This window comes from Sinohyriopsis cumingii, chromosome 6 (genome assembly GCF_028554795.1).
Source record: "Sinohyriopsis cumingii isolate HCF-2022 chromosome 6, ASM2855479v2, whole genome shotgun sequence".
Classification (NCBI taxonomy): Eukaryota; Metazoa; Mollusca; class Bivalvia; order Unionida; family Unionidae; genus Sinohyriopsis; species Sinohyriopsis cumingii.
Window position 1 is genome coordinate 41,325,436 of NC_142966.1, and position 14,165 is coordinate 41,339,600.

Sequence of the window (14,165 nt, forward strand, 5' to 3'; positions counted from 1 at the left end):
GACATGGCAACAGTCACTTTAGGACTTCCCTACGTTCAAAATAGTCTTTTTAGGACAACGTTCTAAACATTGGCATGAAGATCATGCATACATTTTTATGGAGCTTTTATATCCATGACAACCTAGATACAGTCCCATGAGATATATCCTACTTTAAGAATCTTGATGTTCTTTTGGGCCTAAATTCTGAAACTTCCATTAAGACATGAATAGAAGTATCCTTCATTAGAGTGAAATATGCCCCCCGCCACCAGTAAACGTGTCCTCGGTGAATAGTTCTGTGTAATATTCTTGAACAAAATGTTTTGACCCAGTCTGTTCCATGAACATAAATTAAACTACACTTGCTAGAATTATATCGCAATACAAATTGTATTGGTAAACTGGAACAAGTAAAAGATTAAATAAATAAATAAATAAAGAATAGTGAAAAATCAAATTTTAATATATTGTAGTATCAAAATATATAAATACCACAATCGAAAATAAAAAAGGTATATGGTACTATTAGCACAGAAAATTGATCAGCATTCATAAATCTGAAAATTTGCTTTTCCAAATAACCGTTTCGGTTCCATCGGCAATTAGATTTTCATCAAATTCTTGCATTACACCTCAGTTCCAAAATATATTCATAAAGGCAGTATGCAAACATCAATTCATTTAGGCAAAATACTTGAAAATGTTACGCAAGTATCATGCAAGAGCTTTCATAACTAAAATTATGGATCCTCGTAGTCCCTTCAAACCCTCGTACCCTAACAAGCATTTACGCATAAAATCAGAAATCTTCAATGAAGTCACGAATCGACAACTTGGGTGACAATAGTAACAATCCCATTAAACCTTTTTCAAGCATTTGTTCTAGACCTAGTTCCAGTTGCCGACATTCATGCACAATGCGATGACTTTGGAATAGCCTTTATTGCTATGTTAGTATATATAAACCAAACCTTGGTCTCTTAACAAGGCATAGAGAAACTTTGTTTTGTTGATAAAATGCGAACGGCTGAGCCAAAGTTCACCAAAGGCTAAACGTGCACAAATGCTGGTAACTGTACTAGGAGTACCTCAAAATTATGCTTTAGCAGTAAACCCCATTGTTAATATTATATAGCATCACCTTGCCAATAATGTGTTCTTTTCTTTCCTTTTCTACTTTAATATTAAAAATTAATATCACAATGAGTACATAATACTCGAAAATGGGTGTTGCAACAATATTAGATACATCACACGTTAATAGTATGACTTGGTCTTTTTTATTACTTCCAAATTCATTCTGTTGATGGGTTGCTATATAGATAGTTTTAAGTTATCTGTGCTGATTGCACAATGCAGCGAGTTATAAGTGTATATAGTCAAAGATTAAATAAATGTCAACACCACTGTAATGATTTATAAGTGAATATAGTCTAAGATTAATTAAACATGAGCACTGCCGCAGTGATTCATCAGTGAATATAGTATTATATTACCTAAGGTCAGTACTGCTTTTTGACAATGCAAGAGTATCTCAAGACCGTCACTGTACAATGATCACCAATTTTCTGAGTTCTGATTACACCTGTAATCTGTTTTCTGAGGTGTACTGTATTCATTTATATTAGTGATAATAAATGTTTGAGCTTGAAAATTGCTAAAGTCTGGCTGGGGAGCACTGATGTTAACTATGGAATTCGACTTGTGAAATTTTCATTGCCTTTTACGTTAAGTTGTTTGTCTTTACCAATTTGGTTGGTCTGGTTGACCTACTGTATAGAACAAACCTGCGTTTTTATTCAATTTGATATTCCTATCTGTCAGACTGTTGAACAAGTTTGCATTTTCACCGTTTTGTCTCTTGAACATACTGTTTGTGTTTTCATTCAATTTCATTTCTCTAGCTGACATTCTGTTAAGATTCAGTTTGGATTTTCAGGCAGTTTTATTTTTCTGATTGACATACTGTATGCAACAATTTTTTTCTCCATTCAATTACATTTGCCTAGCTGACATACTGTGCAAGACAATCTTGTTATTTTGGCTAATTTTATTTGTTTAGTTGGCACACCGTATACAGCATCTTGTGTTTTGATTTATGCTTTCATTTGGCTAGTTGACATACTGTATACAACGGCTTGTATTTTCATTCACTACTTTCTTCTGAATGATGGTCAATAATGTACTGATGTGTAAACATAACAGAAGAAAATTATAATATAATCACAAAATGTATTTCAATGAATTCACAGTAATTCTATACAGCTATTAAATTTCCAAATGTTTTAAAGTGAATTCACAGTATTTCCTTGACAGCTACTATTCCACTTAAACTGAATACACAGAGCACTGTAATTGCAACAAAAACTTAAATTAAATAAATGAATTCTCTATAACTTCCAAGACTGGTGGTACTAATATGAGTGGCTAATTAATATAAAATAATTATATAGGTTAGTAAAATGCATTAGAGAAAATGCAATATGAGGCCTGAATGACTCGTATTGGCTTTTCGAAATCTCTATCAGTAAACAAGATCAGGAAATTAGGTCAGCATGGCCTTTAACTAAAACTCTTGTCTTTGTCAGATCACGTGATGTTTACTTGTACTCACAATAGGACTCAACCGTGGAACTTTATGAATGAATCTATGCATTTGATACATGACGCATCTTTAAAGGGCAAACTACAATCATCAGCTATTAGTATTAAAATGTAATTGGCTAAATAACTCTTACAAAAACTATTATTCTAAAAAAGAATACACATAATACAGTTATACATAACAGTATGCATGTCCGGCATCTGTACAATACAATTTTTTACTGATCTGTTTTACGTTGGAGATACATTTCTCGAGTTTAACATATGAACAAGATTAGCAAACTCTCAGTCAACATATGGTTTTAAATATTTGATGTGCATCAAATGCCTTTATAACTGTAAAAAAATGTAAATAATATTTGGATAATCTGTTCCAAATGTTATAGTTTTGACAAATTTTTGTTAATAGAGAAATTATTCTTCAATCAATGCTCTAACATAATCCATGAATGATTTACCTTGTTTGTGCCAAAATAACATGTATAACTGATTGCATTTCAGTTGACAAATAACTCGTTTATTATTATTAAATAAGCTGGTTTTTTGTAAAACTAATTTTGTACACAAATATTTGATGCAATATTTTAAAATGACTGTCTCAATTTTACATCATTAATGTCATCAAATAAATAAAACAGTGTATCTATATATCCAAACTACCTGCTCCTGTCTAGACACATACTCTTTTCTTCAGCAATAACACTAAGAATATATGCACCCTTTTATATTTTTCAAAATGTATGGCAAATGTGTGTTTGCCAGTCTTTGATACAAAACTGACTTTTAAGTTAGTATTAGAAGCACAAAAAGAATTGACTACATTTTTCCAAACATTGTTGCTAAAAGTTTTGAAGCAGTAAGAGGCTGTCCATTTAGTTTGTATGCATGGAGAGGGGATGGGGGGGGGTAACACAAATGCATATGGGGGGTTTAATGAAAATGTATGTACGCATAGAAAAGGGGAGGTGAAACCTCGATAATAATTTGTCTAATAAGCAATCTGTTCGACTGGTTTAGTTGGCGTTTGAATTTTAGCGGACACTAGACAAACTGTTTAAAGTTACGCAGCTTATATCTTTGATGCAGCCAGACATTCAATGTCGGTGGACTATCCGTTTTATTAAACACGTTAATGTTATGAATCCTTTATAGTTTCTGCGTGGATTAAATATAGGCCGTTCCATAGAATTGGTGTGTGTGTGTGTGTGTGTGTCAAACATGCGTATGGAGGTGGGGTGTGTAAAAAAGTATGCATGTGTACAGGGAGGGGTCAAACTTTGCCAAATTTTTGAGTAAGTAGTCAATGGATGGCCCCTAGGTGGTTAATGTGACCAAGTAAATATATTCTAAAAATGAGTGCACAGTAAAGACATGCTATTGTTTTCATCATAAATGGCATTCTCAACCACAAGATCTTCAATGCAGTAAAAAGTATTAACTTGAATAATCTTTATGCCTCTAAACATATAATCATGGGAGAACCCGTCTTTTAACATGATCTGTTATTAACTTCCAAATAACATCTATTAAGAAAACAACACTTGTTCATTTTTTTTCTGTTGAGAAATTGGTGTGAATCAAGCAAAGAATGAATCTAAATAAAAGAATGATTATTTATACTAATTTTCCAATTAAAGTTTTTATTCTCTCGTTTTTCCAACTTTTAAGCATTGATCTGTCACTTGAATTATTCGAGTTAAATTTAAATCCCAAATAACATGTACTAACTTTAAATAATTACATCAGAAACTTTAAATGATTCATGATTGCAATGTGTCCAAGATTAGTTTTCAATAATACCCAAACACAAATTGTCAGTTTTATTAAGAATTATTTCACAACAAGCAAAAAATATATTAGTATCGTCAGCATATTGATTTAATGTATGTTCAGTGTTATTTATAGTAATTCATTCATATCATTGTCTTTTCTCATTTTCCCACAAATTTCAACAAGCAACATAAAGACGAATTGAGAAATAGGCTCACATTGTCTGCAGTTTGAGTTTGTAATAATGGGATCAGAATGTATCATTTTTGCAATATAAATAAATCCATTATAAAAAAGAATTACATCCATTTTTAGCACTAAATCACCAAAATAAACATACCTTTTTGATAACAGTATAAATAAAAGGATATTTTATCAAATATCTTGTCAAGCTAGACAAAAAATAAAGTGTCATAAAATTCTGATATTTCCCACAAATAAATCCGTTTTTGGAGTGCATGTATTGCTTTCTTCAACACACTTTTTAATATTTGCCATATAACCTGAAGCAATCTTATAATTCAAATTTGATAATAATATTGGCTGCTAATTCTCTAAAACGTATCTACATTTATTTGGCTTTATGATCTAATCGAAGGGAGGAAACCAATTATAAGAAGAATGTATCGGGCAATCTAGTTCCTCAGACATTTGACAGCAAATGTTTGAATCAGGTCAGTGCACGTAATCAGAGAGTGTACAGAAAACATTGAATTGAAAATGAACCAAACTGAAAAGAAATTTCAAATGCTGATCGAGTTTGGTACAAGGTCTGGGTCCAAGAATGGATAAGGTGGGTTTCTCTGGTTGTTTCTTCCTTTGATTGTTATACTGATCTCTGCCAGTTCTTTCTGAAACCTGAAAAAAGAAAAATTGAAATGACTACAAATGAATGTTGAATATCTTATTTTGTACTTTGACCATCTGAGTAAAATTGTCCCCTACCCAATGGGATTATCATCTAAATATAATGTGTTTCTGATTATGTCATGCTAGATCTGAGAATACACTGTTATATTTAGGTGTATATTATGTAAATGAGTTATCTGGCAGGGAGTCAGAGATAAGTTCCAACCTATTAATATAATTTCTATAAATAGCTAAAGATGCTCATGAATGAAAACAGTCATATTTATTTTCTGCATGTCCAATCTGCATTTTGTGATCCAGCATCTGCTGTTAACAGCTGAAAATATTGAAAATTTTATATATATATATATATATATATATATATATATATATATATATATATATATATATATATATATATATATATATATATATATATATATAAGGTTTCCAAGAAAAGGTTCAAATTATTTTCTCAAATTAAGAATATTGACTCCACATTACAACAGCACTCTAAGAAGTATGCTTAACTTCTATATTTTATTTCCACTTCAGTTATTGATGTTTTTCATATTATCAGCAATATACATTTGAGTACTATTTTTTAATTTTTGCAAGTGTTTGACGTTTTTCACACTACCACCACAACCTTCACAGCAGCAATTCTCTCTAATAGCTCGGAGGAGGGTGGGGTTATAAAAAACATAAGAAAAAGAATGAGAGGTTATTGAGTCCACTTGATAATCAATTCTTACTCTTCCACGACTTTCATGGCCTTGGGATCAAATATGTACTGGACTTCAAAGTCTCCAAGCTGTTTTGTTCCATGACTGCTGAGGATCTTGGTCACAATCATTATGTCCAGTGTGGTGGGTTTGTCTGGCAGATTATTAATTACATCCTGCTCTGTCAGCGGCTCCTATAGTAAGAAATGTAGTTAATATAGCATCCTGCTCTGTCAAGAGATCTTATAGGAGTAAGAAATGTGGGCTATATAAACTGCTGTCAGGGGTCGCTACAGTAGTAATACATGTAGGTTATATAACATCTGGTATATGAGATCAGAGGCTCTTACAAGAGTAAGAGTGTGTGATTTGGATCTTTATCGTAGCTTTAACAATTTTTTAGTCATATCGCTACGATATCAGCTGTATGGCAGTTTATAATGATGTCTGGCACTGGAGCATCATGCCGCAGACATGTAGCATGACGTCCCGCCCAGTCACATTACCCTGACACCAGGCCGACCAGTCCTAACACTAAGTTCTTAATGCTGAGCGCCTAACGAGGCAGCTGCAAGTACCAATTTTATATATGTTTGGTACGACTTAGGTGGGGTTTGAACCCACGACCTCCTGCACCCGAGGTGGACGCTCTAAAAATTATGCCACCGGAGCAGTACAGTAGTAAGAAATGTGTTATATAACATCTGGCCTTATTATTGTATAACAGCATCTCACCATTTTTGAATACATCCAACTGTATATTAATGTATAAATGTATATACAAGCTCAAAACAATCTTATACTGGATGCTATCTCACCTCTATGTGCGTGAGTTCAAGTCTCAGGGCTCGACCACTGTGGGTATGTGAGAACGTTTGCCTGTACGAATCTTACCTTCATAGGTTACCGCAAGAAATATAGACTCAAGGGTGTTATATGTGGATGATCATACCAGCATCACAAGTTATAAATATGTAAGTTAAAGATAGCCACAATAATTTTAAAAATTCTTTCTTATTGCCAAAGGAGCTAACCCACCTGAAAACATGTTGCGAAGCTCATACGATGATAAATTTAAGGAGACATACCTTAGATGATGGGGGTTTTCCTTTCATCAGACCAGGATAATTTGGTGGAAAAGCATACTCATCGTACTGAGGAAAGTTGGCGGCAGCATGAGCAACACTGCATGTATATATGATACAGGTCAGGGTCTGGATAATGTGATCAACTGTTGTGAATTTGTCATTCTCTCCTGGTACACCCTATAAAATGAAATAGTCATCTGGGTTGCAATGAAAAGCTTAAACAAACAAACAAAGAAACAAATACAACACTAAAGTAATGGTGTGTCAAAAGAGAGTCATACGTTCTACATATCTATAAATCAAAAAGGGCAGACAATCTTACAAAAATAGTGGGAGTCAATATATGCACATCATAAGACAATGATCATAACATGCATCAAGTATGATTGAAATTCATCGTAGCTGAAATAACAAGATTTTGTCATATAATGCAGCCAACTTTATTGAACTGTCGATGTCCTGTAACTTTTCCAAAAACTAACGTGGCTACAATGATTGGTCAACATACAAACCATCTGATGAAGTTCGTAATATACTATGCTTCAAGTCAAACGACAAATCATCTAAAATAAGAATTGATTTATTCACAAGATTCAGCTTAAGCTAACAAAAGGAAAAAATTCTCAAAAACATGTTTAAGAGGTACATTGCTTTTGTTGATGGTCATTATATTTACCAAGTTTCATGGCAATCCATTAAAACCTGTGGGACTAGTTCTGTTTTAAAGATTGATAAACTGTATCCTGATGAACAGACACGAGAAACTCCATATGCCCACACGTTCATCATTTCATCATGGTAAACTAACCAGTACACGTTGATTTTCCTGATGATAATGATATATCTAAACAAGTGGCCATCTCAGTATTGCCCAATAGAAATACCAATGCTTAAAGATTTCCTAGACAGCATGTTTCTTGTGATGGATAGACCAAACAGGGATCTGACGTAGCGAAATCTTGATAAATCGGATCTTGGTTGAGAAAATATTCATGAATTGCTTACAGACCGCAAAAGAGAACAATCTTGATAACCTTTCTCTTTCACAATTCTTTATCTCTAGTTTTGTTTTTGCATGTCCACATCTCCATCTGGACATTACATTTCACACATAAGTTAGACATCATGGCAGTTTTGCAGAATATATTACTACAAACGTGTGCATATACATGGGCACTCAAAGATGATTATTTTCAACGAAGTATAAACGTAAACACAGCATAACAACTTATATGTTTCTTACAACTCTGTGATCTTAAACTGTATAACAAAAATGATACAAACGAACATTTTGAGTAAAATTTAACAAATAATTTATTTCAGTAACATACAAAGTAAAGATTCAAAGACTCTTACATGATTGTGAATTAAATATCTAATAATCATGAATGTCATATCAGTGTCCAAAAGTATAGAATATGTAGAAATAAATTCCAGTAATCTTGTGTGCCGTAATGTATCATAATGATATAATCCCGAATTTCGTAGAATGAGTCCTTTATAATCCCAAATTAGTGTTTTAGTCCAGAACGTCAGTCAGTACTTTATAAATGAATATTTTTTATTAAAAAAATCATCTCAAATTATATCTGAACACAACAATAAGTGATTACAAAATCTGAGCACGAAAGAGGAACAAATAATATTTGATCAAAAACCTCTTTATCAGTATATGCAGTCTGTCATGTGATCTAACTGGCAAAATAATGTTCTGCAAAACTGTTCATTTCTAAAGGAAAAATTGACTAACTCCTAAACAAGATCAGGTAATGATTTGAAGTTTAGTAAACGTATTATTTATTTGTTAGAATCATGACAAAGCTCGGGTACACAATATGAATTAAATATCCACAACATTTTGGACGTGTATGAAAACAGATTTAGTCAATAAATTCATCAGTGCAATTAGGACTAGTGACATATTACAATCTATACGCATATCAAATATATCCAAGCATAGAAAAAAGCTTGTCTAATCTTTAATAGAACTGAAGAAATAACTTCAGGCCATTATATACATCAAGGTGCTCTAACACAATCTAGTAGACTTTGTGTTTGGTGATGGTGTTTGGTGATTACCATCACTTTACCAAAACGAACGGTGTATGTTCGATTTAGCCTGTTCCCTTTAACAGTAATCTATTCACCTGCAATGTGATGAGAGTTAATTGTGCCCTTTAACAGTATTCTATTCACCTGCAATAAGATCAGAGTTAATTGTGACCGTTTGACATTATTATATTTACCTGCAATGTGATGAGAGTTAATTGTGCCCTTTAACAGTATTATATTCATCTGCAATGTGATGAGAGTTAATTGTGCCCTTCGACATTATTCTATTCACCTGCAATGTGATCAGAGTTAATTATGCCCTTTAACAGTATTATATTCACCTGCAATGTGATGAGACTGTATTGTGCCCTTTAACAGTATTATATTCACCTGCAATGTGGTTACATTTTAATATGTCATTTAATAGCATTATATTCGCTTGCAATGTGCTTAAATTTTATAATGAATAGTAAAAACATTATATTGATTTGAAATGTGGTTACAGTTGTTGTGCCCATTAACAAAATCATATTCACTTTTAATGTGGTTAAGGTTTTATGATAACCATTAACAATATGATACTCACTTGGAATGTGGTTACAGTTTTCTGTGCCCATTAATAGCATTATATTAACTTGCAATGCGGTTGCAGTGTTTGTGCGCATTAATAGAATTATATTCACTAGTAATGTGGTATTTTAATGTTTGTGTCCATTAATAACATTATATTCACTTGCAATTTGATTAGTGTTTTGCCCATTAATAGGTTTATATTCACTTGCAATGTGGCTGCAGTTTTTTGTTTTCTCATTAAAAGAATTATATTCACTTGCTATGTATTTGCAATGTATGTGCCCATTAACAGAATTATATTCATTTGCAATGTGGTTAGATTTCTGTGTTCATTAATGGAATTAAATTCACTTGTAATGTGGTTACATTTGTTGTATCCATTAATAGAATTAAATTCACTAACAACGTTGTTATAGTTTTTGTGCCCATCAATAGAATTATATTCACTTGTAATGTTGTTAAAGTTTGTGTGACCGTTAATAATGTTATATACGCTTCCAACGTGGTTAAGTTTTTATCCCCTTGAATATAATTACTTTCACTTGCAGTGTGTATGTCCATTAATAAATTTATATTCACTTGTAATATGGTTGCAACATTCCAATAAAGAAGCACAGTACTAATTTACCTGCAGACCACATCCTCCCTGCTCCCGTGGCTTGGTCATTTCTTCCCTCCAGTTCTGGAGCTCCCAGTCTCCTGCTATTTTCTCAGGTGTATCTGCATAGGAAGGAGATTTAATACAAAATAGCAACTTTTTTCTTTGTTACTGTTTCTTTTTTTAATATTCATCTCAAGGAATTAATACAGAAAATCCTTGCTTGAAAGACCACTGTTTTGGAAGGCTTTCTCTCGTTTAAGACCGGAATTTTAATGTATGGATTTATTAAGTTACTTTATGATAAGATCTATGTTTAGACAACATCCATCATGAAAGAGCATATTTGGTTGCAAATTGTTAGTATATAGAGACAGTTCTTTTCCCTTTACCCAGTGGCCTGATCTACAAAGCCACGTGGTCTTCAAATCATAGCATATTTGAAGTGTTGTTTTTTGTATTGTATTAACTCTGACAAGTATACATTAAGCATGTAAAATAAACAAGCAGGCCTAGTTGCCAACAAGGTTGAACCCAAGACCTCTTTCAACAAAATCATTGGCAACAAAAACCCAGCTTGATCAAGACAAGCTTGTGACCATCTAGTGTACCACCTAATTGGCCTTAAAAATGCACGACTCTTTTAGAGTAAAAATGTATCAGTATAAAAGGTTTACATAGACTCAAAGTAGCAAAAGTTTCTTTAAAAGTGTAAATTACAATTTGTGACTTTGATAAACCATTCACATACATGAAAGAATCACTTTCCGCTCGTACGTTATAATACACAGATGTCTGATCAACGATGCAAACAAAAAATGGTTTCTAGTACCCTTTGAAGAGAACATGATTTGTGTTTTCTTGTGTCACTCTGCAGATATGCATATTGTCTAATAAGGGTGTATTACGAGGGCAAAATCAAAATAATCCACCCTCACTCAATCCCATTCCATCGTTCAAAACTTGGTCCACATATTGGATAACTTTATATCATATCACGTTCTACAAGATTTATCTTGATCTGAGTTACATCCCGTACATTATAATAATGCTAATATTAGTTCCTTTGTCAATGCTCATTATACAATCCTACTAAATGAAAATCTGAATATAGATAACCACATTTAGTAAGTTTTAGTATAAAAACTTGGATGGATAAACTGCTGGACAGCAAACTGAAATGGACGGCATAACGATTTTTTTTTTTATAAAAATGTTTTATTCTGTTGAAATGAAATAGCTTGCATGAAATTTTTCTGCACATTTGATTGGAGAGCTGATCTCTTAAAATGCTATTAAAACAAGTAATTTGAGATCTATTTATTGAAAATGAGCTTCAAGAAAGATGGTGGTCTATCTGAAAATTTATATATTTCCAATTTCTGTAGTAGAAAAGTTTGACCAGGTAAAGTCCCTTCCTAAAGTTTGCAGTGACACAGCAATAAGATTCCCGTTATCAGTTTCTTGATACCAAGTTTGCGCAACATTTTATAAAACCATTATGCAGGAGCAGATGTTTATAAAACCTGGTTGACGTTTAGATAACAAATTATGTGTTGATAAAAAGCAATCATAGTAGCTTATGCTATGTATATCTGTATTGTGTGTATTAAATTCATTATACTGATTGTATTTGGGTTCATTTAGTTAATAACATTTGTAATGCTGACATTCTAAACATCATAGTTTGTACTCTTACAGATGAGTCATATAGGTCGTATTTTGGTTTCATTCATAAAAGTCCAAGGTCGATGTACTGAAACAATTCAAAATAATATCACGTTATCCAAGGAGAACATTTGTTGTGTAGACTGAAATAGCTGATTTTTTTAAAAATGAATTTGAGCATTTCAGAAATTTTATTGATTCATTTTAAAGCTTTGTATTTTATTTTGTTGCTACATTGTACTGTCTTCCTACATAAAGACAGTTTTATACAGAATTTACTGTTCTTGACGTTGCACTGGACATGGAAGAGAAAAATCGATAGTTTGATTTACTTGTTTAAATTTGATATCATTTGTTGGAAATACAGTTCTGTACCATTTATTCAAAGACATTTGGATAATTTTAGCTGGATGAATTTATCATAAAACCTTCAAGGATATTTGGATTTATATTGTTTTTATTGTGAAATATTCAAGGACATTTGGATTTAGATTGGATTTATTGTGAAATATTCAAGGACATTTGGATTTTAATTGGATTTATTGTGAAATATTCAAGGACATTTAGATTTATAAACATAGTGATTCTGCCTGTGATATTGGTAAATAAGGACATCACAGTTTTCATCGGAATACATTTGGAAAGTATTCGGATTATTTGGATGTATTGGAATTGGTAGAACATTTAGGAGTTTAAGGAATTCATTAACCAAGGTAACTTATTTTAATTCTTTTATTTGGTATTTTAGGAAAATAATGTATATTTTAAATTATACAAAACTTGATGACTATAGCTCCTCCTTGTTTTGCAGTTTAAGCCACTAGAGATTGTAACACTACGAACATGTTATCCTAGTAGTTTTGGACGATATGGAAAGAACTACAAATCGACCTATAATTTGATTTATCATTTCATGCCATCTTTCTGAAGACAGCAGTTACTTGAGCTGACTTATACTGGTCTGAAGCAACCCAGCTTTGATAGCAAAGTTCATAATCATTGCAATGCTTTTATTGATACAGTGAACGCCAATTTTTAAAAATTAAGCACAAATTCCAGCTTTACCAGTAGATTTCGTATGATGAAAAGATTTCAGAAATTGACAGACATATTAATTTTTTAATGGGTCGAATTGCAGACTGAGTGGCTTCTACTTATTTCATAGATACAAATTATCTAAATATCGAAGTTAAAACAGTAATAGAACTGTTAGTTACTTTCATGAATCCTGTATCAACATTGGTTGTGCACTCGCATTAGAGGTTTTACATTTCTTTGCTATCTGTAACTGTTTACTTGACAACTGTTAAACAGTTGGGGATTGGTACTATATGCTAGAATATTTTCAAAACTCATTTTTGTATTGACGCATTGACCTACGATATCTTATAGACCTTTCTTTCCTTTTTGAATAAGACTGCTCACAGTATTCCTCTACGTTTTAGAAGAATGTTGAGATTTTATTTTCACATGTATATTATCTCTTATTCTTTATTCTAGACTTGCAGTCTAGCTTGTTTCAAGTGTCACTGAGTGACATTATCTATCGGTGTCCAAGGAATCTCAACAAGATCCTTGTAGAATTGATTGATGTTCAAAATTGGGTACATCAATACCTAAACATTTACCGTCAAAGTTATTTTCAGATCGGTAAGTAGGTTTACTAATAATTGGTCGAGGATATTGGTCACTAAGACCTATACAACGTAATGCATGGCGTATAATCCGTTCCGCATGATGGTCCGTAGCAATATTTCAACAGTTTCGAAACTGCAGATGACAGAACTTGTAGGAATATATTTTAGTTTATCAAATGTTTAATTATACTCCTTTCATCAAGTATTCTTTGTGAAGGTCTTTTATGTGTCTTTAGATCAGGGGTCTCAAATACGTGGCCCGCCGAGCCGTATCCTGTGGCCCGCAAAATGATAGGCGTTGCAAGGCGTCATGAGAGATAACAAAGGTGGTGCGGCCCTTGAACCATCGAAAATGTTCTCATGCGGCCATCGGGGTGGTTTGAGTTTGAGACCCCTGCTTTAAATGGTGTTTTGGTTTGTGGACATTCCTTTCGAAATATCTGTAGATGTATTTAAAGGGTATTTTGGTTTATTGTTCGCACATGATGCAATATTATTAATATAACTATCGCAATACTATTTGTTAATTAATAATCTGTTGCTATTAATGTACTGCTCATTTACACATTGGTTGTGCTAGAACATAACGCAGGCAGTGAAATATAAATCAATATCTTGC

At 32.6% G+C, this 14,165-nt stretch overlaps 1 protein-coding gene across 1 annotated transcript in view; it reads right to left on the reverse strand.

Moving 5' to 3' along the window:
- Window positions 1-5,074: 5,074 nt before the first annotated feature.
- The window catches only part of LOC149796777 (allene oxide synthase-lipoxygenase protein-like), a 68,097-nt gene continuing 59,006 nt past the window's right edge, over window positions 5,075-14,165 (reverse strand). The window contains exons 11-14 of the mRNA XM_089960645.1: window positions 10,272-10,363; window positions 7,019-7,195; window positions 5,961-6,124; window positions 5,075-5,214 (exon numbers count right to left, since the gene is read on the reverse strand). Coding sequence (XP_089816771.1) covers window positions 5,100-5,214; window positions 5,961-6,124; window positions 7,019-7,195; window positions 10,272-10,363 — 548 coding nt within the window. The 3' untranslated portion in view covers window positions 5,075-5,099. The remainder of the gene's footprint in view (window positions 5,215-5,960; window positions 6,125-7,018; window positions 7,196-10,271; window positions 10,364-14,165) is intronic.